Source organism: Marmota marmota, unplaced genomic scaffold, assembly GCF_001458135.2.
Source record: "Marmota marmota marmota unplaced genomic scaffold, marMar, whole genome shotgun sequence".
Classification (NCBI taxonomy): domain Eukaryota; kingdom Metazoa; phylum Chordata; class Mammalia; order Rodentia; family Sciuridae; genus Marmota; species Marmota marmota.
Genome location: NW_025999982.1, coordinates 11099014 through 11124903, shown reverse-complemented (window position 1 = coordinate 11124903; position 25890 = coordinate 11099014). Strand labels below are relative to the sequence as shown.

Genomic DNA, 25890 nt, shown 5'->3' with positions numbered 1-25890 from the left:
CAGCTTACAGAGTTAGCTTCCTCTCTAGGATTAGAGACAAGTGAAACCCTATCATTGCTGAGCCCTGAATGGGGAAAAGATTCATCCTATATCTCATTTGCCATTCTTTTCCTCTCTCTCACATATTGGTGTCTTTTTTTTTGTACCAGGGATTGAACTCGGGGCCGCTTAACCACTGAGCCACAATCCCCAGCCCTATTTTATATTTAAGAGACAGGGCCTCAATAAGTTACTGAGGCTGGCTTTAAACTCAATTCTCTTGCCTCAGCCTCTCAAACCACTGAGATTACAGGCATGTGCCACAGTGTCCAGCCTTCTCCCACACATTGGGTCCATGTTCTCTCCTGCTTTTCATAGTTCTTTGAGTAAGCAAAGCTAAACAGCTTTTCAGCTCAAATAGGCAGCTATACTATATTTGAAGACTTCAATACTTGTTAGCAGCTCAGTGGTAAGAACAGATTTAATCAGATTTGGAAATTAGAATGCTAGCTGGTTAAAAAAAAAAATTTTTTTTTTTTTTGGTGGTATTGGGGATTGAACCCAGAGGTGCTTGACCACTGAGCAACATCCCTAACCCTTCTTTGTGTGTGTGTGTGTGGTGCTGGGAATTGAACCCAGGGCCTTGTGCATGCGAAGCAAGCACTCTGCCAGCTGAGCTATATCCCCAGCCCCCTAGCCCTTCTTATTTTGAAACAGGGTCTGAATTGCTGAGGCTGACCTAAATTATGATCCTCCTGCCTCAGTTCTCGAGTTGCTGGGATTATAGGCATGCACCACCGTGCCTGGCAAGTTAAGTAATTAGGCACACTTTTCAGGTTTGTAGAACCTAGATTCTTGGAGCTGTGGGAGCCACCTGGCCAAACCTCACTCCCTCTTCCTATTTCTATATTTTCATGTTGTGGGTAAAGAAACAGGGCCTAAGGCTAAAATAAACTGCAGAAAACAGGGACTACATTTGGGCACTAACCCTGGCAAAGAAATATAATGATACATGTGGCCCAAGGTCCTATGTGGCATTCCACTTCTAGAGTATTAAATAGCTACCTCTCAGGGTCAGCTGCTGCTCAAAATACTTTTAACTTGTTACTAAGAGGCTGTGGTTAAAGAACTTCCTTCTATACCAGGAGCTAAGAGTGTTTACTTCTTTTTGCACAGTTGCTGATAGTGAGGAAGGAAAGGATATATGCAGCAAAACTTAATATAGCTCTCCCCCTAGCACTGACCTTTGCATGCCTGTCTGCTCTCCCCTTCACAACACAAACTGGGTTAGGGCTAGGATTTCCAAGAAAACACAAGTTGTGCTGCAAGTATTACTATTGGTCATCTACTAGCCACCCTACCCTACCCTACACACTAGCTTGGGCCTGTAGAAGTTCAATGAAACCTAAGTTTCTACCACATTACATTTCTGTACAAAAGTTTATTCAGTTTGATCTATTGAACAGCAAAAAAGAGGCTTCACCTTGTTTTTACTTATCTTTTCTAGATTAAGAAGGTAAATGTTGGAAAATCATGTCTCAGTACTTAGTATCCATCTCCAGGAACTAGTGAGCCACTCTGCTATGTTAATGGAACATTTAGGGGGATAAAGTGTATAAGGCAGATCCTGAAGGAGTTTGTAACTTTTTATTGTCAGTTCTGGTAGTCAGATCTAAAGTTTCTCACAACATATATTCAACCAAGGAATATTAAGCACTTGTTATGTGCAAGGCACTGTGAAGAATTCCTGCCTTTAAGAAACTACAAATCTAGTAGAGAAAAAGCAATGTACCCAGTGAATTACTGTGAGCTCCCTTAGAAAAGGAAAAAAGTTTCTTGCTAGATCCTGTGGTTTTCAAACAAATTAAATACAAGTCTCCTAATTAAAAAAAAAATAAAAAGTATAAGTTGATTTGTATACACAAATATTTAGTATTTGGTAAGCTATGGCACCAGTGACTCCAGAGGCTAAGGCAGGTTGAGAGGCTGAGGCAGGCTGAGACCAACCCTGGGCCAACTTAGACCTTGTCTAAAAAAAAGGGGCTGTGGATGTAGCTCAGTGGTAGGTGCACCCCCTAGGTTCAGTCCCCATGCCCACGTAACCTACCACATCATTTTCAGTTGGTTCCATGTATAATTCAAGGTTTCTGTTATCAGAGAAACTCAAAGAACTGGGATGTGGCTCAGAGAAAGAGTGCTTGTCTGTTATGTTGAAGGCCCTGGATGGACCCATGGCACCCCATCCCCAATACTATAAGCATGGACAAGTTCAAAAGCTATAATAATAGCCCTAAACACTTATACTTCAATAAGAAGAGATCAACATACTAGTGACCCTAAAATCCCAAGCAAGCATTTACCTCTTAAATTTGCACTCAGTGTTAAGGACATATTCTCTAGTATTTTCTAGATCAGCATTTCTAAAATGACACACATTGGGAGGTCTTAACATATAGGTCTTGATTGTTTCTTGGTGATGCTATTCTTGGGGAATAGCAAGGTTCTAGAGATGATCTTGTCTTGATTGTGACTTATCCAAACAGGCTTTCTGAACTAGCACAGGAGCAATCTCATTCTACGTTAGAATAAAATGTAGATGTATAAGGGCCAGTAGCTAAAATAGGCTAATAGCTTTACTTGTATGAAATTAGGTAGTAATCTAGCAGCTTTTATATGAAGAGCCCTCCCTAAACTAGTTACCACTTTCAGGGTTTCAAGCCCTCAGGCATTGTCTGAACTGTTGCAGAGGTAGGAAGATTTTGGATTGGTTTAGGGATTGAGCCCAGGGACACTTAACCACTAAGTCACATCCTCAGCCCCAATCCCCCCCCCCTTTTTTTTTTAACTTCTGGTACTGGCTAAGTTGCTTAGACTCACTTTGAACTTCCAGTCCTGTCTCAGCCTTGAGCCCCTGGGATTATAGCATTTTTTGAGAAAGGGTCTCACTAAGTTGCTAAGGCTGACTTTGAATTTGTGATCCTCCTGCTCTGCTCTAGCCTCCTGAATCACTGGGATTAAGGCCAGTTTTGTTTTTTTAACCATTTTTACGCCAGTGTGTGTGTTTGTGTTTTTGTGGTACCAGGAATAGAACTCAGGGGATTATATCCCCTACCCCTTTTATTTTTTGCAACAGTGTCTTGCTAAATTGCTGAGGCTGGTCTTGAGCTTATGATCATCCTGCCTTAGCCTCCCCAGTGGCTGCCATTACAGGTTGGAACACTGCCTTCTGTGCCACTTTTAAATTAGGTACTTTAAAACATCTTTTAAATAAATCTTCAATAATCTCTAAGGTAATTATCTCAGTTTTTCAGTTGAGGAACTGAAATAACTTGCTTAAAGCCATACTCAGAAATTGAGGCAGAGGGAAGTTTGGTATCAGATCTCATAGGTTCCAAGCCCACACACTTTTTGCTGTGTGACACCTTAAAAACAAAAAGGATGAATTTTTTACAATTTGGTGGGGATAGGGGAGACTGAGAACTTAACCAGGGGCTATTTACCTTTGATCTACAACATCCCCCGCCTCCCCCCCCCCCACTTTTTATTTTTTTAAAGAGAGAGGGTCTTGCTAAATTGCTGAGGCTCACCTCAAATTGGTACCTCAGCCTCCCAAGTTAGGATGTTTACAGTTCTATCAGCAATGGGATTAAAATCCCATGAGAAGATATAGGACCTTAACCCAGTACCTAACATAATTATTTTTTAAATTAAAAATTTCATTGTTATGGATTTCCTTACTTGCACCTTTCAGGCAATGGATAAAATATTAAATTCCTTCAGCAAGCCTGAGGGCAGCACTAATGTGTTAATGGCTTAAAAAATGATTCCAATGTCTGCATGCCCTCAGGCCTGGGGCGTTTATTACTGGAGGACAAAGGGCTCTTGGAATTTCTTTTGCCTTGAGTCATAGCAGAAACAACTTGGGGGTTTGAGGAATGGGGCTGCAAAAATGATTTCTGCAACTCCACTGCAAAATGATAGTCCATATGTTCTGGCATCTCCCATACTAATATCAGGGAGCCACACTTCTCACAGGGCACTTGGTCCTCAGCAGCTAGAAGACTAGGGGTGGTAGCTACCTTTGGGGCCATCTCCACAGACTTGGAAGCTAAAAATGTAAGGATATTTGAGCTGTTCTGGGCTAAATCAATCTCTGTAGAAACTTCTTTGGAGGAGTCTAGCTTCAATGCTCCTTTACAAACAGGGACAACATCTGAATATTCTGCTGGGAAATGGTTTGTTAACCCTTTAAAGTTGGACTGTGAGTTTTGTGGAGGGGAAGAAACTGAAGAATTAATATGCTGTTTCTGCTCTAGAAGCAAACTTTTCTGCTTGAAGAAGGACTCGGTTCCTGTAGTATGACGCGTTTGAAAAAATGAGGGCTTGGATGGTGAATTGCTCATGGGGGCCTGAGTAGTAGCACTAAAAGATGAAAATGAAGCTTCTTTGACTTTCTGCTTTTCTGTAGCTTTTTGGAAGAATGACTCCAGAGAGGTGGTTGCTTTCTTAGTGGCTGTCATTGCTGGGCCACTTCCCTGGGTCTTAGCTTCTGAGCTGGTAACTGGCATCTTTGGCAGAGAGCTTGAGTTGCCGCTCAAGAACATGGTGATGTCTGTGCAAGATGAAGATGTAGAGGCAGAGAATTTGGTAGCACACAGGAAAAGCATTGTGAGTGGAGGGGACCTGTATACAAAGGAAAAGAATAAGGAGATTAACGACAGGTCACTATTTTCAGAGCTTATATAGATTCAATTCATAAGGGACTGGTATTCTAGTTCTGCCACAAGAGGAAATTATTCCTTAATGTTGAGTGTTTCTCAAACTTTATTATATATTGTATTAACACAGTACCTGGGATGAACAGAGAATTTCTGCTAATTTCAACCAGTTTCCTAGCTGATGCTGATATTGCTTGTCTGGGACCACCTTAGGAACCAGTTAGGTATTATTATTTTTATAAGACAGCTGCAAAAGTTGCTATAATTCGGGGTTGGGGCAAGTAATTTTATTCAGAATAACAGAAATGAAATGCTTTAGAATATTCAGACTAGAAACACTTGAAAAGTAAGCTTTGTAGACATTCTCATGTTTTTATTTATTCATTCATTCATTTTGGGGTATTGGGGATTGAACCACAATACTTTACCACTAAACTACATCCCCAGTCTTTTTTGGGGGAGGTGGATACCAAGGATTGAACCCAGGGGTGCTTAACCATTGAGCAATATCCTCAGCCCTTTATGTTTTATTTTGAGACAGGATCTCACCAAGTTGCTTAAGGCCTTGTTAAATCTTTGAAGCCAGCTTTGAATTAGTGATCCCCCTGCCTCAGGCTCCCTAGCTACGTGCCACTATATCCAGCATCCTCGGTCCTTTTTAAAAACTTTTTTTTTTTTTAAGTTGTTGATGGACCTTTATTTTATTTATTTGTATGTGGTGCCGAGAATCGAACCCAGTGCCTCATGCATGCCAGGTAAGTGCACTACCACTGAGGCACAACCCCAGTCCAAAATTAGATTTTTTTTAAAAATATTTATTTTTTAGTTGTAGTTGGACACAATATCTTTTTTTTTTTTTTTTTTAATGTGGTGCTGAGGATCGAACCCAGGACCTCGCACATGCTAGGCGAGCGCTCTACTGCTGAGCCACCATCCCAGCCCCTAAAAATTAAATTTTGAGGCAGGTTCTTACTAAATTGCTGAGGCAATTACAACTCAACTTGTAATCCTCCTGCCTCAGCCTCCCAAGTCACTGGGATTAAAAGCATGCCCATTCTTCTATTTTTAAATTAATATATATATTTTTTTAGTTATTTATATGCAGTGCTAAGAATTGAACCCAGGGCCTCACACATGCTAGGCAAGCACTCTACCACTGAGCCACAACCCCAGCCCCTAAATAGTGCATTTCTTAACCCAGACAGACTTTCCAGAATGAAATTCTACAACTGCTTTTGGTTACCAATCCCAGTCTCAAACATTTCAGGAAATTCCTGTTATAAAGTTCTTTATTATATCTAATTACCTTAATAAAATTTTCATGAGCTGTATTTCAGAACATGAGGCACAGTTGTATGTACAGATTCGCTCCTCAATGAAGCAAAGAATAAACGTTATTTTAAAGTTATTATGATGAAATCTCACTATCTTCAGATTTCATACTTTGGGACCATCTCAGATAATGTTGATGCCTCCCTGTTCAATAATTTTCACATTATTGGTGAGGAGTATGTTATGGTTTGTCAACTTTCAAATAAGGTTTCATATGAAAGTAGTACAACAATTATCATTTGGTTCTGTGTAACTGTTCAATTCTTCCTCTAAAAAACCCCAATTTTAGAGACCCCTCCAACAAATTATAGATCTGTACATACAATAGCAGTGCCAATATATTTAGATAACTTAATGATAAACGTTATTTTTTTATAATCTTAGTGTACATCTGTAAGTAAATTTAACTGTATTTAATAGGCTATATTTAATAAGGATTCCAATCCTGAAAATTATCATCTATTTGGCTATACTTAATGACCAAAGGAAGTTTATTATGAATATGACCTTTGATATAACACCAGTGGAGCTTGCAGCTAAACTGATAATCAATAAACCAAAGTCACTTTCTTAAATACAAAAGCTGCTTTTAAGATGGAACAGTCAGGGCTGGGGATGTGGCTCAAGTGGTAGCATGCTCCTGGCATGCGTGAGGCACTGGGTTCGATCCTTAGCACCACATAAAAATAAAGATATTGTGTCCACCTAAAACTAAAAAATAAATATTAAAAAAAAATGGAACAATTAAGCAGCCGGGTGCAGTTCCACGTGCCTGTAATCCCAGTGACTCAAGAAGCTGAGGCAGAAGGATCACGAGTTCAAAGCCAGCCTCAGCCAAAGCAAGGTGCTGTGCAACTCAGTGAGACCCTGTCTCTAAATAAAATACAAAATAGGGCTGAGAAGGTGGTTCAGTGGTCAAGTGCCCCTGAGTTCAATCCCCAGTACCCCCCGCCCCCCAAAAAAAGATGGGACAACCAAGCACTTGAGAGAGAAGTTCTCAAGTATATTCTAATATGTGTTGCCAATCTGAGTCATAAGGAGACTACCTCAGATGAAAGAGTTTGGATGCCCACTAATTTTAGAGCCAAAACAGAATAAGTGGATAAGTCTCTTTCTCAGAAGAGACTTAGGGAAAAAAAAAAAAAAAAAAACACAACTCACCACTCAGTTTGGATTCCGGAAGTATTACAGTTTCTGATGACAGCAAAAGCATCGTGGCTCATCTTGTGAGCATCATAGTGGGTAAGGGCACAGCAACGGCGCAGGCTGCTGAGACGTTTGTCTCCTTGTACACGAATGCTTACAATCAACTGTGTGGCCACCCTGTCATTCTGTGGGTAGAAAAGATTTGGGACTAGAAATAAAGTTATCAAGAGCGCCTGGATTCTGTATACTGAATGAACTACATGGGAGGAATTAAAAGAACCAGGGTAAAAGACTGGTTTAGAAACAAAGTTTCAATTAAGTCAAGAATAAACTGTCACTAAGCAAAAAATGAGGCTCTTTTATTCCATTTTGTATATTAGAGTTCCTATTTTGCACGTTTGGTACTATGAGAGATGCAAAGACAATCCCTGTTTTCATATATTGTATTAATAGTATAGAATTTATACATTAGAATCACGTTTTCTGAATAAAAATCCAATCACATGGTTGGGTTGTCTCAGCACCACATAAAAACAAATAAAGGTATTGTGTCCATTTACAACTAAAAAAATTTTTTTAAATCCAATTATATGATTCCACACACAAAAAAAGTTTGTGCTATTTCTGGATGTAAGAAGTAATCAGACAAGACATAATTTGGGTGATGGGATATTAAAATATCTAGGATATTTTGACAAGTAATGGGAATAGGACAGAAAAAATGAAAATGGAACTCTCTTGAATTTTTTTCAGGTGCATAAACAAGATTATAACAAAATACTACAGTATTACATTCTATTTCTGAAAAAGAGTTTAGGAAAGTAATTGTCTGAAAGTCAGGATGTCACGAATGAGTAATGGTTCTAGTTTCCAATCAAGTCCTTTGTCTTTTTTCTGCCCTGTTGCTTTTATGCTGAAAGCAGCTGAAACTTCCACTGGTACCTCGACACAGAATGGTAAAACCTCTAAAGGGCAAGGCCATTTACTACTTTTCAGTTAAGTCTAAACATCTGAATACTGTTGATGTTCATCAAACCAAAATAAAGGTCAAGACATGGAAATATAAGAAAGTGAAAAGGATCCCAGCAAAAATCAAAAGATGAGCTGGACATGGGGCATGCCTGTAATCCCAGTGGTTTGGGAGGCTGAGGCAGAAAGATCGATAAATCAAGGCCAGCCTCAACTATTTAGTGAAGCCCTAAGCAACTTAGTAAGACCCTGTTTCAAAAAATAAAAAGGGCTGGGGATGTGACTCAGTGGTCAGGCACCCATGGATTCAATCCCTGGTACAAAAAAAATATGCTAGTGAGAAGAAATGTTCCTGTGGCAGGGTGAAAATACATTTATGAGATTTGTATATCTTGAGAGAATATAAATTGGCAATTACAAATAAACCCTTGTTGATGAAAAAGATAAAACTATAATTGAGTGCCTATTATTATATCTAGGCAATACCAGGAGATGCAAGAGAGAACAAATAAAGTCCAGAACCTCATGGATTTTACATTGTAATAGGGGCTGCGTACAAGAAACAAGAAGCAGGGTTGGGGTTGTGGCTCAGTGGTAGAGTGCTCGCCTAGCATGCATAAGGCACCGGATTTGATCCTCAGCACCATATAAATGTAAAATAAAGAAATTGTATCCACTTTAGCTTAAGAATATTAAAAAAAAAGAAGGCAAGTAATAAAAATTACTAGAGAGCTGAGCATGATGGAATTCAAATCCCAGCTACTTGGGATTATAGGTGTTAGCCAAAGCAGGAGGATTCCAAATTGGAGGCCAGCTTCAGCAGCTTTGTAAGACCCTAGTCAAAAAAAATAAAAAAGGCTGGGGATGTAGGCTCAGTGGTAGAGAGCTTGCCTAGCATGCATGAATTCCCTAGTACCATTAAAATAATAATAAAAAAGCCAGCTTCTCAAAAATTTAAAAGGAATGTGTTCAATCCCTGATGTGTACACACACACACACACACACACACACACACAGCCATAGCAACTTAGCAAGACCCTGTCTTAAAAAGGACTGGGTTCAATCCTTGGTACACACACGCACACAAATCAATATGAGCAAAGAAAGATTCTCTGAGGCAAAGGAACAGGAAATGCAAAGGTGTTACAGTGAGATCTTACCTGGTGTATTAGATAAAAGGGAAGGAAGCCAGTGAAGTAGACACTACAGCAGAATAAATGAGAAGAAAGGTGAGAGACAAGAGACTAGATCATCATATTTATAGATTTAAAAAAAAAAAGATTCTAGCCAGGCATGGTGGTACATGCTTGTAATCCCAATTTACTTGGGAGGCTGAGGCAATAGGATTGCAAGTTCAAGGTCAGCCTAGGCAATTTAGTGAGACTCTGTCTCAAAATAAAAAATCAAAAGGGCTGGGGAAGTAGTGGTAGAGTGCTTGCTTAGCATGTGAAAGGCCCTGTGTTTGACTCCTTGGGCAAAATAAATAAATAAATAAATCCTTAACAGAGCTTAGATGGCAAAGGAAGCCACTGGAATATTTTAAACAGTGGAGGTTCAGGATCTTCTATGTCTTGAGTTATTTTCAGGAACCTTCCCACCCCCACTCCTCCACAATGGATAGAAATCGGGAAGAAAAGCCCCAGAGGATTATAGAGAGATGAGTACTGAGTGACACCTAGTGGGAAAAGTTGCATAGGCCCAATAACAGCTGGGATCAAATTCCTCTTTACATTACCTACCAAAGATGTAAGAATGTAGGTAGGTAATGTAATGGTCAAGAATAGTCGAAAACTACTTGTTTGCTCTTTTGTAGCTGTAATTGGTCATGAATGTTATTTTGGTAGGTAATGTAAAGAGGAATTTTATCTCAGTTGTTATATGTAACTTTGAAAACATTATGTTAAAGATTTAAAGGGCTGAGTCTGTAGCTCAGTGGAACAGTTCTTGCCTAGCATGCATGAGGAACTGGGTTCGATCCTTAGCACCACATTAAAAAAAAAAAAATACAATAAAGGCATGCTGTCTATCTACAACTACAAAAATAATAATAATAATAATAATAAAAAGATTTCAAGCCAGTCCAGACCAGGCACAATGGCGCATGCTGTAATGCCAACAGTTCAGGAGTTGGAGGCAGGAGGATCTTGAGTTCAAAGCCAGCTTTAGCAACAGCAAGGCACTAAGCAACTCAATGAGACCCTGCCTCTAAATAAATTACAAAATAGGGCTGGGGATGTGGTATGCCCCCCCCCCAAAAAAAAAATAATTACAAGCCAGTCCAAAAGAAATTAAAGGGATACAAATAGGAAAAGAAGAGCTCAAACTATCTCTGTTTGCTGATGACATGATCCTATATTTGGAATACTCAAAAAACTCCACCAGAAAACTTACAGAACTCATAAATGAATTCCGCTAAGTTGCAGGATAAAAAAATTTTTTTGGTGTTGGGTGAGTTACCAGGGATTGAACTCGGGGAGACTTGACCACTGAGCGATATCCCCAGCCCTTTTTGTATTTTATTTAGAGACAGGGTCTCACTGAATTGCTTAGTGTCTTGCTTTTTGCTAAGACTGGCTTTGAACTCACAATCCTCCTATCTCAGCTTCCCAAGCTGCTGGAATTACAGGTGTGCACTACCATGCCTGGCAGGAAACAAAATTAACACCCATAAATCAATTGCATGTTCCTATACGCCAATGATGAATCAGCTTAAAAAGAAATTAGGAAAACTATCCCATTTATAATAGCCTCAAAAAAAAAAAATACCACTTGGGAATCAATCTAACAAAAGAGGTGAAAGACCTACAATGAAAACTATAGAACAGGGGCTAGGGTAGTGGCTCAGTGGTAGAGTGCTTGCCTAGCACAGGTAAGGCACTGAGTTCGATCCTCAGCACCACATAAAATTAAATAAATAAAAATAAAGGCATTGTGTCCACCTACAACTAAAAAACAAAAAACAAAACAAACAAAAAAAATTCTATAGAACACTAAAAGAAACCTGAAGAAGATGGGAAGATCTCCCAGGTTCATGGGTAGGCAAATTAATATGGTCAAAACAGCCATACTACCAAAAGCAATATACAGATTTAATGCAATTCCATTAAAATTCCGGTGATGTTCTTCATAGAAATACAAAAAGTAGGGCCGGGGTTGTGGCTCAGTGGTAAAGGGCTTGCCTAGCATGCATGAGGCACTGGGTTTGATCCCTGGCACCACATAAAAATAAACAAATAAAATAAAGGTATTGTGTCCATCTACAACTAAAAAAATATTAAAAAAAAAAAAAAGGAAATACAAAAAGTTGTCATGAAATCCATTTGGAAAAATAAGAGGCCAAGAATAGCCAAAGCAATCCTTAGAATAGTGAAGCAAGAGGCATCACAATACCAGATCTTATACTACACAGTTAGTTACAAAAACAGCATGTTATTGGCACCAAAACAGTCATGAAGACCAATGGTACAGAATAGAAGAACATAGAGATAAACCCACATAAATACAATTTTCTCATACTAGTCAAAGTCACCAAAAACATACATTGGAGAAAAGAGCCTTTTCGACAAATGGTGCAGGAAATCCATATGTAGAAAATGAAATTTAACCCATCTCTCACCTTGCACAAAACTCAAAATAGATCTAAGGCCTAGGTATTAGATTAGAAACACTGTACCTACTAGAAGAAAATGTAGGCCCAACATTCCAACATGACTTCTAAGACTCCTAAAGCACAAGGAATAAAATAAAAAATCCAATAAATGGGATAGTATCAAATCAAAGATTCTTCACAGCAAAGGAAACAATCAAGAGTGAAGAGAGAGCCTGGAGAATGAGAGAAAAATCTTTGCCACCAATACCTCAGATAGGACATTAATTTCCAGGATATATAAAGAATCAAGGGCTGGGGCTATAGCTCAGTGGTAGAGTGCTTTCCTAGCATGCATGAGGCGCTGGGTTCAATCCTCAGCACCACATGTAAATAAACAAATAAAATAAAGGCATTCTGTCCATCTACAACTACAACTACAAAAGAGAATTTAAAAAATATTTAAAAAAAGAACTCAAAAAGCTTAATACCAAAAACAATAAATAACGCAATCAATAAATGGTCAAAGGAATTAAACAGACACTTCTCAAAAAGAAGCCATCAACAAATATATGAAAAACTGTTCAATATCTCTAGCAAGTAGAGAAATGCAAATTAAAACTACATTGAGATTTCATCTCACTCCAACTAGAATGGCAATTATCAAGAATACAAGTAACAATAAATGTTGGCAAGGATGAGGGGAAATGAGTACACTCATACATTGTTGGTGGGACTGCAAATTAATGCAATCACTTTGGAAAGCAGTATGGAAATTCCTCAAAAAACTCGGAATAGGGGATGGGGTTGTGGCTTAGTGGTAGAGTGCTTGCCTAGCATGTGTGAGGCACTGGGTTCGATCCCCTGCACCATGTAAAAAAATAAACAAAATACAGGTATTGTGTCCATTCACAACTAAAAAAAAAAAAACTAGGAATGGAACCTCCATTTGACCCACTTATCCCACTCCTCAGTATATACCCAAAGGAGTTAAAATTAGCATACTACAATGATGCAGCCACATCAATGTTTATAGCAGCATAATTCATAACAACTAAGCTATGAAACCAACCTAGATGCCCATCAACAGATAAATGGATAAAGATATTGTGGTATATATATACACAAAGGAATATTACTCAGCGATAAAGAAGAATGACTATGACACTTTGCTGGTAATTGGTTGGATCTGGAGACTACCTGCTAAATGAAATAAACCAATCTCCCAAAAAAATAAAGGTCGAATGTCCTCTTTGATATGTGGGTACTAACCCAGGGAAGCAGGAAAATAGAAATTCAGTGGATTAAACAAAGGAGAATGAAGAAAAGGGAGGGAGATAGGAATAGAAAAGACAGTGGAATGAATCTTACATAACTTTCCTATGTACGTATATGAATATACCACAATGAATCTCACCATCATGTACATCCACAAGACTGGGATCCTAATTAGAATAAGGTATAGTCCATGCTTGTATAAATATATCAAAATAGATTCTATTGTCATGTATAACTAAAAAGAACCAATTAAAAACAAAAGATTTCAAGCCAGTCACAAAAGAATCATATGTATTGTATGATTCCATTTATATGAAGTTTCCAGAATATTAAATCCATAAAAACAAAATGCAGACTAGTGGTTACCTAGGGCTGACATTAGGTAGGGGAAAAATGAAAAATGACTATTAATAAATACAGGAATTCTTTCTGGGTAATGACAATTCTATAATCAATTGTGGAATAGCTGTACAACTCTGGAATATACTAAAACCACTGAACTACACACTTGAAGTGGCTGGATTTTACAGCACATAAAGTATATCAATAGAGCTGTTTAAAAGGAGCAAAGAGCCGGGCATGGTGACACATGCCTATAATCCCAGCAACTCAGAAATCTGAGGAAAGTTCAAAGGCAGCCTCAGCAATTTAGCAAGGCCCTAAGCAACTGAGCATGGCCCTGTCTCAAAATAAAAATGGCTGGGGATGTGGCTCAGTGGTTAAGTATCCCTGGGTGCATTCCTCAATACAATACAATACATACATACATACATATATACAAACAAAGAAAGAAAGAAATTGTTTGATGGCTAATGTGTGACTTATATTCTGGGTTTAAACTGCACTACTCCCAAGTCCAATAACTTATGGTTCAATCTCTCAGAGTCCTACTCAATGACTATGCACTCTGAAGAAAGTCCATTCTATATTCAGGGTTTCAGAAGTTTGATAAGAAAATCTAAAAAAATCGAGGCAAATGATAATGAGAGAGACCAGGGTAGAGTTAGGTCTTATGTTCACAGAACTAGGCTTTTCAAGATCAAGTTGAGTTTTATGGGCCTATGTTAAGAGAAGGTAAAAGATTTCTTAAAATTTTCTAGGCTGATATTTTTTTCTAACTTTGTTCCTATTCCAAAAGGTAAGGAGAAGCTGATTTAAATCCCAAAGCCTACTCCAGGAATAAAGAAAGAAAATCTTACATCATTTCGGTCTTTGGTCAGTCTTTCTTCAAGTTCTTGGGCTAACTGCAAAAGCCACCATTGTACCTAGAAAAGTATTAAAACTTTAATCCTTCATTTAAATACTCAAGGAAGTTGGGGTAAAGCACTTGCCTAGCATGCACAAGGCCCTGGATTCAATCTTCAGCACTGCAAAAATTGAATATTCCAGGTCCATTATAGAACTAGACAGTGGATTTGTTCAGGTTTTTTTTTTTTTTTAATTTATTTATTTTTTTTTAGTTGTAGACAATACCCTTACTTATTTATGTTTTTGTAGTGCTGAGAATCGAACCCAGGGCCTTGCACGTGCTAGGCAAGCGCTCTACAGCTGAGCCACAATCCCAGCCAGGATTTGTTCAGTTTTAATCCAAATGGAATTGTATACCAATGCCTCCCCCATAAGCAGATTATAGAAATCTTCTCAGTATTCTCTCTAAGTTCAAGATTTTCATTTTCTTTTCCTGCTGGCATGGTATCTTAATGAATTTCATGTATGTCCAAGCATTGAAAAAAAGACCTACTTGAGGCACAATATCCTAGGTTTTCCAAGTTTCCATCTACCAAAAAATGAGAAACTCTATTTAATTTGGTCAGTTCCATTTTATTTTTTTTTTAGATGGAAGAAATGGAAACAAGTAATAAATCCCAAGTTAAACTAATATCAAAATAGAACACAAGCTTCCTTTTTCCTTCAGACTTTATAAAGTTCCCATTTAACTGGCTAAAGATTACATAGCAAATAAAATCTACCCACTACCTCTTAAAAGAGGCAATTTTCTATCAAGAATGCCTGCTTACCTGTTCCCGAGTAGCCAGAGCTGTTTTTCCTGGGAAATTCTTGCTACAGCCAATGGTTTTGGGTAGTTGCCTGGGCTTAACTGGATCATGATCAATTCCTCGGCACATGGCATAGAGCCAAGACCTAATAAAACCAATAAAAACATTTAAGATGATAATAAATTATTATTCTTATTAAATCTAAACACCTATATTACCTTTTTATCCTTTTCATAAAAAAAGGAAAAATGTCCAAAATTTAAGTGTACTTGACCTCTCTGAGAGAACTCCAGCTCTCTCAAATTAAGCCCACTGCAATATATTGAGAAGGAGAGCCTCACCTAATTTTTTTGGGGGGGTGGGGGAGTACTGGGGATTTAACCCAGGAATGCTTAACCATAGAGCCACATCCCCAGTCCTTTTTACTTTTTTAAAATTTTGAGACAGGGTCTCGCTAAATTGCTTAGGGCTCACTAAATTGTTGAGGCTGGCCTAGAACTTGTAATCTTCCTGCCTCAGCCTCCCAAGCCCCTGGGATTACAGGCGTGCATCACCACACCTGGCCTCATATAGTATTTTAAAGCAAAAATAATCAACTAGTGAAACTGCCTCAAGGAATAAATGTTGAACTAAAGATAGATATAGATTTTACTAAGTGGTTCTATATTTGAACTTAGCATTTCCATAAAGATTAAAAAATATTATGAATTACTTACCCATTCTTCTCTCCAAAATGACTCTGGAGCTGGGATTCAGTGAACTGGGTCAGTTCACCCATGTATTCTACCCCTAGAATTTCAATGACAGAGGCTCCTAGCTTTCCTCCAAGACTTCGGCTGACAACGAGAGAAAAAAAGAATTTACAGATCAGATCATAAATATCTAGTTAACAGCAAACATAAGAACTCTGATACTGTAAATAGCTCTTCAAAAAGTTCAGAGAAGCTAGGCACCATGGCTCATGCCTTTAATCACAGTGACTCAGGAGGCTGAGGCAGGAGGATCACAAGTTTGCAGCCAGCCTCAGAAACTTAGTGAGAACTTGTCTCAAACAAAAACAAAAACAAATAACTCAGAGAAAATGAGAGCACATATTAATCCTATATACTCTTTTTAAAACATTTTTTGGGGGGTATTGGGGATTAAACTTAGGGGTTTAATCACTGAGCCATATCTCTAGCCCTAGTCCTATACTCTCTTAGTTTTCTAGCATCAGACTAGATGACTCTGAGAATTCAGATACTCTTCCAGGTTCAGATCTAGGGGGAAGATTAATAAGAGCATAAGCAAAAGAGTAGTTATTGATTAGGCAATAAGCCAATTATATATAAAAATTTCAGCTGTCCAAGATCTACTGTCCTAAAAAAAAAAAAAAAAAAATCTACTGCCCTACTTGAGGCTTAAAATTACAAACCCAATCCCTAGTTCCTTTTATTTGATGTGCACCACCATGCCCATATAAAACCATTTTATACTTAAGAATACAGTCAAAATTCTTCATCCTGGCCTTTGAAGTACTCTATAATCTGTCTTAACCTAATTTTTGAGTCTGTTTCCATTACCTGTGTTCATCAATATTAACTAGTTCACATCTTAGTTCACTGAAAATATCTTCCACTTTCTCCCCTCCTTGTGCTCAAATATTCTCCAAATCAGTGCTGTTTTATTTACTATTCTTGGCTGACTCTCCATATTTGCCAACCTGAAAGCAAAATTGCATGCCCTGTTCTTAAATCCTTCTGATTACTTTCTTTTTTGTGTGTGCTCTTCAACAATATTATAAGCCCTTGTCAATAACACATAATTGGTACACACAACTTGGTTATTCTTTTGAATTGTCTTCTTTCATAACTAGTTGGGGGGCAATTCAATAGCTCTGAACACCTTTATTTGATATTAGAGGAGAGAAAACAAGTAAAATTTTTTTTTTGGAACATAGAAATAGACTTGAATAAAAAAAATCTAGAAGGAAGTTAAAAATATAGCTAAAACTCAGTTCATCTTTTTTAAAAATAGGACTATCACAGATCATCCAGAATTGAAAATTCATTAAGAAAAAAGTTTCAGAGCCAGGCATGGTGGCACACACCTATAATTCTAGCTACTTGGGAGGCTGAGGCAAAAGAGAATTATAAGTTCAAGGCCAGCCTCAGGTGTCTAAAAATAAAAATTAGAAAAGGGACTGGTAGGGCTGGGGATATAGCTCAGTTGGTAGAGTGCTTGCCTAGCATGCACAAGACCCTGGGTTCAATCCCCATCACCACAAAAAAAAAAAAAAAAAAAAAGAAAAGGGACTGGTAATGTAGCTCAGTGATACGGCACCCTGGATTTAATCCCCAGTAAAAACAAAAATAAAAGAAAAAGTCTTGGCTGGGGATGTGGCTCAAGCGGTAGCGCGCTCGCCTGGCATGTGCGGGGCGCTGGGTTCGATCCTCAGCACCACATAAAAATAAAATAAAGATGTTATGTCCACCGAAAACTAAAAAATAAATATTAAAAAATTCTCTCTCTCTTAAAAAAAAAAGAAGTCTCACTATGCTTCAACATTTTAATTGTTTGTGTTGTCTTCCTTCTAATAGCCTGGTACCTATTTTCCCTGCTCAGATACTTTATAGGACTAAAAAATTACAACCAGAGAGCATCTTCACTTGAGTATGTGTGAAATTTAAGGTGTTCCCTAAATACTTACATTTTGCGAATAGGCATTTGGTTGAAGAGCTGTGGGACGGATCCATGTGAGACCACCGTCTGGCGGTTGGGCTTGTTTAGTCCACAGGCCAGTTTTGCCAGGACCTGGAAACATGGAAATCAGGACTGTCAACTCAACCTGTGCAGAGTTGGTGGAAATTAAGATACACACATAGAGGCAGTACAGGGGCTGTAAACTAATGATTCCACATTAAGAACAAAATAAAACAAGAAACTCAAGAAATCTCTAAAACTTCATGTTCTACAACATCCTCAGTGAAAAACATGAACCATTATTAACTTCATTATTCTTCCTATATCTCTTCCATTCTCAGTTTTCCCCTAGTCATTTTTCCGCCTCCATCTATTCTTTGAGATCTTCCCACTTTGGGGGGAGGGGTGTGGGAAGGGTTTTAATGGAGATAGAACCCAGGGGTGTTTTACCACTGAGGTACATCCCCAGCCCTTTTTATTTTTTGAGACAAGGTTTTGTAATTTGCTAAGGCTGGCCTCAAACTTGTGATCCTCCTGTCTCAGCCTCATGAGTCATTGGGATTATAGGCAAGCACCACCACATTTGAAAAGTGGTGCTTTAAGAGGTTTAAAACCCAGGGAAGCTACAGAAGAAGCTCAAGTAAGATAGATATATTTCTCAGTGTATCCTTATGAAAATACTAAAATAAAATGTTTTACCCTACCTAATGGTTTTGGTTCCTAAATTTAATACAGATTACCATAATTTAGTATCTGTGATAGAGATTGGGCTCAAATTTATCCTCTAAGAGCAAAAACACTTAAAAATGAAAAAATTTACATTTAAATCCTTGAGAACTCTTCAAATAGTAACACAGTTCAGTGGTATCCTTATGCAAATTATAATTTATATAAAATCATTCTTTAACTGCATTACAGAAATTATTTAGGAACTTCTATTAGGCAACATTTAGTCTGGTTTAAATTACATTGAAAATACTGCCCCCCACACATACCTCCATCTAACCAGAAAAACAAAAAATAATTCTGGGCAGTTTAACAACTATCCTCCCATTAGAGGTTGGGGAGAGAGCAGCAACCAGGGATATCAACCACTGCTCAACTATTGAGTCTTGGTCAGAAGGGTATGAAAGTCTATGCTCTCACTATACTTTACTCATAGTTCATCAGAAAATTAGTTATTCGGCCCCTGGATTATTGAGAATTGCCTGTGTTCCCTAAATTAAAATAGTGGTCCAAATTAATAAAATTTTACTATTGGATTTATCTTATCATTCCTATTATAAAAGGAGGGATGGATAGGCAAAAGCATAACATTCCCAAGCAACTCCCAAGAAAATGAGATAATAGAAAAATGTTTGACAAGTGAAAAATAAAATAGGTTAATACATAAAAGTTCAAGACTAGCCTCCTCCCTTCCAAAGATAGCTCAGTCATTAAGAAACCACTTTAGAAATAATTATATAAGTAAGCATTTTTCTATAATTTTTTACCCTGCTTTAATTAAACATAAATGCAATGTAAATTACCATTAAAATATACTTAATATACTTTGATTTGGGTCTCAAAAAGAATTTTACATAAAAACTCATTCCAAAGTATATGGGTAAGAATTTAAATATCCCACTCATATCTATCCTGGCTGTATTCAACTGAAGATATTGAGCTCAGGCAGCTGAGGCAGGAGGATCTCAAGTTTGAGGCCAGCCTCAACAACATAAGCAAGGCCCTAAGTAATTTAGTGAGACCCTGTCCTAAAAAACAAAAAATAAGAAGGGTTAGGGATATAACTCACTCAGTGGTAAAGGACTTCTGGGTTTAATCCCCAGTACCAAATAAATAAATAGTTTTTCTTTGAAATCTATGATTCACTTTCACCTTATTGTGTGAAATTCCAGCTGAGCACTGAAAACCAGTTTGCATTTCTATGGCTGCTCTCATTTCCTCCACAATCACTGCCCCCACAGTGAGCTGTAGGTCTGGAGATGTGGTGTCATCAATCTGAAGAGAATCCAGCCACTGAAGTAAGCCTTGTTTTCGTATTTCCTCTGGGGGGAAAAAAAATGAAGTCACTTTTAGATATTTTGTTTTTATGTGTGTATGATACTATTGAACCCAGGGCTTTTGCATGCAAGGCAAGCACTCTACAAACTGAGTCCCCACCCCTCCCCTTTTTATTTTTTTGAGAATGTTGCCACATTGTCAAGGCTAGCCTCTAACTTGCAATCCTCTTGCCTTAGCCTCTTGCATAGCTGGGATTACAGGAATATGCCACAGTTCCCAGCCTACATTTAGACAATTAAAAAATAATAAAAAATGCTATTTTCAGTCATGGGCAATTATAACATTCAGTCAATAGACTATACACATACCATATATCCTATATACAATCTAGGTTTTGTTGTTGTTAGGAACTTGGAATTGAACCCAGAAGCATGCTTTGTCACTGAGCTATATCCCCAGCCCTTTCTATTTTTTATTTTGAGACAGAGCCTTGCTAAGTTGCTGAGGCAGGTCTCAAACTTACCATCTCCCTACCTCAGCCTCCAGAGTTGCTGGGATTACAGGTGTGTGCCACTGTGCTGAGCCCTCTTAATTTTTTTCAGACAGGGTCTAAGTTGTTGAGACTAGCCTCAAACTTGTGATCTTCCTGCTTCAGCCTCCTAAGTTGCTGGGATCATAGGTGTGCACTATTAAGCATGGCTACAATCTAGGTTTGTATAAGTACATCCTATGATGTTTAAACAACAATGATATCACTCAACCATGCATTTCTCTGAACATATCCACGTCCTGAAGCAATATGTGACTATTTTCAATTACAGTATTTCATGCAGAAATGCTTGGATTTCAGATAATTTATATATATGTAAGGTTTTCTTACGACATGTCAGCAAAATGAAAGGAGTAGTCATTTGTAGGAGGCAGCCATTCTGAATGATTCGCATTCTCCTTCCCTGAGCCGAGAGGCTTTGACTGTCACTACATACTACATAGTGACATTGCCCAGGTCCCGGAGGTTGAGGATGCGTCTTCAGACGTAGGCGTGTCACCCCATAGATTGAGCTATGCTCACCTGTTCCTTTGTGATACTACCCCTTTGCCCTGTTTGAGATAGAATGTTCCATGGAAACGCCCTTAGTGTGTCCCCTTCTCTTGCTCTGCCTTTGGGTGTAGCCTTCCTAGATGTCAGTCAACCTGCTGACAGCAGACATCACGAAGCTAGACTCGACCTCCTGAAACCTGACCCCTGGCCTCATTTGAATGGCTTCTCCTCAATAAAAGAGTTCAGGTGCTGGCCCTCTCTCTTTCAGTGGGCCTTAAGGTCCGAGAAGCTGTCACAGGACCCCAGAGAAAAAGGTATCTCTGTCTCTTGTCTGATTATTTCGTACAGCCCAGTTCACCTGGAGTGACCCTGAATGTTTTAGTTGCGAAGAATGCGACAATCATTAATGGCTATCTTTCAACATGCTCATCTTCCTCATCTCTCTATATGTGAACATTTACTGCTGCAAGATACTTTTTTTTATATATTTTAATTTTTTAGTTGTAGATGGACACAATACCTTTATTTCATTTATTTATTTTTATGTGGTGCTGAGGACCAACCCAGTGTCTCGCACATGCTAGGCAAGTGCTCCACCACTAAGCTACAATCACAGCCCCTCTAAGATACTTTTTTTTCCTTTAAATGTGGTACTGGGGATCAAACACAGGGTTTTGTACATGCTAAGCTTGCACTCTTATCACTGGGCTATACTTCTAGCCCCTCCAAGTACTTTAAATATATTTTCTTGCCTTGTTCCTACCTTATTACTGCCTTCTTAAACCAGTAAGTCCATATTTAGTATGTCTCTAGTTCTTTCATGCCTGTGAATTATGAATAGTTGTAAATTGGATTGTAAGATATTTCCCATAATCAAGAATACTGAACTACATTCTCTTCTTTGTACACACATTTCCTTTTGGTAAACTCGTAACTGTCTTATGGTTCAACTTGCTTATGAGTACATGCATATCTTTCTATTGCAAACACGCATAAATTCTAATCCCTTATCTCTGCCTCCCTACAGAATAACTTCTTGAAATTTTTATTATACAGAACTTCAAACTAAACTAAAAGCAAACTTTTTTTTTTTTTTTTGGCAGTGCTGGGAATTGAACCCAGGGCCTTGTGCGTGCAAGTCAAGCACACTACCAACTGAGCTATATTCCCAGCCCTAAAAGCAAACTTATCAGGTATAGTAGCACGTACTGTAATCCCAGGTATGTGGAAGGCTGAGGTAGGAAGATGAAAAGTTCAAGGCAAGCCTGGGCAGACCATGTCTCAAATAAAAATTTTTAAAGGGCTGGAGACATAACTTGTGAAGACCTGGATTCACACCCAAGTACACCCTCTCCCCCCACACACAAAAAAGAAAACCTAAAAATCTATATCTTCCACCTCAGAGATTCTTCCAACCAACCACCCATTTCTAATATAGGGTTAAAATACAAATATTGGCTCCTTTTTATTGTTTCCCATTATGAAGCCATCCAGGCCTACTTAAAAATCTCGTATATCCACTGCAACTCACACTATTTGATTCAGATTTCTTTTTTATATTTTCCTTGTTGGTATTATGGATTGAACCTGGGGCCTTTCATGCACTTACCAGATCCTCTACCTTAATTTACACCCACAGCCACACCCCCTTTTAAAATTTTTTGAGACAGGGTCTGGCTAAGATACCCAGGCTGGCCTTGAATTTGATTCTCCTGCCTCAGCCTCCCAAGTAGTTGTGATTTCTCATATCTTAAAACATACAACCTCTGGAACATTCACTCATCATTGTAACTCCAAGAGCTTTTTCTACAGAAATCTGTACTGTTTCTTCAAGTAATAACAGATTTCCTTACAGTTCCCCCAACAAGTTAACTTGCCACAGATTTGTGCCTAGTTTCCTTTTGATTAATGTTCAACATTCAAAGGTTTTAATGAAAAGAGCTCTTCTGAATAAAAATTATATTACAAAATAGTAGTTCAAAACTACTACAGGGCTGGGGTTGTGGCTCAGCGGTAGAGGGCACACCTAGCATGTGCAAGGCCCTGGGTTCGATCCTCAGCACCACATAAAAATAAATAAAGGTTAAAAAAAGTAAAAAACAAACATACAAACTATGTTACAAATGAAAGGTATTGCGACTATAGCTATTATCAAAAGTACTACGCTGGGGCTGTGGCTCAGTGGTAGAGCACTTGCCTTGCATGTGAGAGGTACTGGATTCGATCCTTAGAGCCACATAAAAATAAATAAATATATTTACCAACTACAACTTAAAAAAAAAAAAACAACTAGAAAATGTCTAGTAAAAAAGATACAGACACCCCTGAAAAGCCTCCTGGTACAGAATTCTTTGCCCTGGGAAATCCAACTGAATTCTACTTGCATCATCTGACTAAATAAAATAAAATATTCCACTGTTATGCAAATTCTTAGATCTAGAATCTAAAATTATCATAGTCTAATGATATTCTAGTTTTATTTCTAGTCTAAGAAAACATTTTTAACTTTTATGTGTACTTTATTAAAGCACTTCATACAGAGTATTTCTCAAGTTTTTGTTAGATGAGGTAAATAAAGATGAACTTATTTAAAAAAATCACTTGCGGGGTGGGGGGCGCTGGGGTTGTGGCTCAGTGGTAGAGTGCTCGCCTAATGCACACGAGACNAAAAAAAAAAATCATTTATCAGCTGGGCATGGTGGCATATACCTGTAATTCCAGTGACTCGGAAGGCTGAGGCAGGAGGATTGCAAGTCCAAGGCCAGCCTCAGAAACTTAGTGAGGCCCTAAGCAACTTAGCAAAACCCTGTCTCAAAATAAAAAATAAAAAGGATTGGGGATGTGGCTCAGGGATTAAGCAACACTGGGTTCAATCCCCAGTACCAAAAAAAAAAAAAAAAAAAATCCAAAAACTTTTATCATTTCCTTACACATCAACAGCCAAGTAGAAAATATAATAGAAAATATATAAAATTGCAATAGCAGTAAAAACTTTCAGTCATCTAGGAATATAACAAATGAATGCACAAGACATTTATAGAAGAGTTAAGCCTTAGTAAAGATATAATAGATATTCATAATAATAAAAGAATCTTGATCCCTACTCACACTATATGCACACCTAAATGTGAAAGTTAACACAATAAAGCATCTAAATAAACTGAAGAGTATCTTGAGATAGATAGTTGCTCAAGATATTCTTTGTGGCAACATAAATGCCTGGAGGACATTATGTTAAGTGAACTAAGTAGTTACAAAAAGACAAATATCACATGTTGTTAGTAATATGTAAATGCTAAAAAGAAGTGGAAAAGATATTAAGAAGTAGAAAGCAGAATAGTGGTTACCAGAGACTCAGAAGAGTATAGAAGAAATGCATGGAGAAAGGACAGTTAATGGGTCCAGGATACAGTTGGTTGGAAAGAATAACTTCAACATTCTATAGCACAGTAACATAACTATATAATTGATTTTATATTTCAAAATAGCTAGCGAATGTTCCTGAAACAAAACTGATAAACGATTGAAGTAAAATATATGCCAATTATCCTGGTCTGATTATTATAAAATGTATAACTTTACTGAAATGTTATACTAGGGTTTGACCCCAGCACCATAGAATATAAAAAAATAAATAAAAACTTATCTAAAAATGTAAATTCAATAAAGATGTTTTGAGGAGTTCAACTTGCGTATTTTAAAATTCATTCTGAACAATAGTGGCATAAATAGCTAAGTTAATTTTGAAAATCAAAGCAGAGAGAATTCTTATCAAATATTAAGACATACTATTAGACATCAGTAATAAAAATAAATATGTTCCTGGTGCAGCAGCATACAAGCTAATGAAATACTTCAGAATAAGGCTCAATCATATATAGAAAGTTAATAATGAATTGAGAAATAAATGTTGGAAAAACTTGCTTACTCTAAGAAGAATTAAGGAGTCTCCCATCTTAAAAAAGTTAAACTAAAAATAACTATAAGGCAAACAGAAGAAAAAGCAGAGAAAGTCTTTGTAAAATTCTGATAGAAATGATTTCTGAAATGAGATTCAAAATGCATAAATCATAACATGAAGAACTGACAGACTTAAAAATTTTTGTTTTAACAAAGTATAGCATAAATAAAATTAATACATGGATGACAAACTTGGTAGAGGATATGTGCAATGTAAAAAATGGGCAAGAGACTAATAACTAGGATATACAAGGACCTCTTGCAAATCGAAAACTAAATAAATGGCAGGAAATTCAATAAAAAAAAGCAAACAAATCACAAAATTAGCAACTCAATTGACTAACAAGTACATGAAGAGATGCTCAAAACTCAATTAGTAATCAGAGAAGTGTTTATTAAAGCAAAACAAAATACACAAAATAGCACTTTATAGTTACCACTTTAGCAAATATTTTTAAACATTACTGGTAACAATATGAAGGAAACAAAACAATATGAGTTATTGGGGACAATATGAGGGAAACAGGACTCTTGTAATGTGCCAAGGGGAATGTAAACTGTGACAGTGATGCTGGGCAGTATTCTGGCAGTACTTGGTGAAACTAGGTTTATGTGTATACCCTATGATTTCTTAGTCCACTCCTGCAAACATTCCCCAGAGAAACTTTTACATAGGTCTAAAGAGGGTAAGGACATTCATTATACTAACATTAGGGTCTCTGGAACAACCAATGAATTATCACTAGAGAGAGGGGTCTGTAAACATGGTGGATCCATACCATGGATTATGCTGCAGGTAAAAGCCACCAATTACCTATAAATACAGCCATATGAATAACGTTAATAAAATCACCACTGAAAGAAAAAAATTTTTTAAAATGAAATCTATAATAGTACAATATCATCTTGTAATTAAAAAGCACATACATAAAATGATACTGTATAATTTATTAAGGTATACACATATCTAAGATGTATCAAATACATCACTGGGGTGGGAACAGGGTAAACACTACAAAGGAGAAAAGTAGTAAAGTAAAACAAGAACAACATTGCACAGTCCACCACTGATGATAAAGTGATAGAAATTGATTAGAAGTTTGAATGGCTCAACTTCCTATACTTGGAGGTCTCTCCTAAAAGAGCTCACCTTGACTAGGTACGGTGGTGTACACCTATAATTCCAGCAATCTGGGA

At 37.6% G+C, this 25890-nt stretch overlaps 1 protein-coding gene across 3 annotated transcripts in view; it reads right to left on the bottom strand.

Moving 5' to 3' along the window:
* Positions 1 to 1612: 1612 nt before the first annotated feature.
* Polh (DNA polymerase eta) overlaps positions 1613 to 25890 on the bottom strand; it is a 33162-nt gene continuing 8884 nt past the window's right edge. For all 3 annotated transcript variants that reach the window (XM_048805356.1, XM_015487790.2, XM_015487792.2), the window contains 7 exons: positions 19566 to 19735; positions 17695 to 17798; positions 15722 to 15841; positions 15027 to 15150; positions 14208 to 14273; positions 7191 to 7360; positions 1613 to 4662 (listed from right to left, as the gene is read on the bottom strand). In XM_048805356.1, coding sequence (XP_048661313.1) covers positions 3777 to 4662; positions 7191 to 7360; positions 14208 to 14273; positions 15027 to 15150; positions 15722 to 15841; positions 17695 to 17798; positions 19566 to 19735 — 1640 coding nt within the window. In that variant the 3' untranslated portion in view covers positions 1613 to 3776. The remainder of the gene's footprint in view (positions 4663 to 7190; positions 7361 to 14207; positions 14274 to 15026; positions 15151 to 15721; positions 15842 to 17694; positions 17799 to 19565; positions 19736 to 25890) is intronic.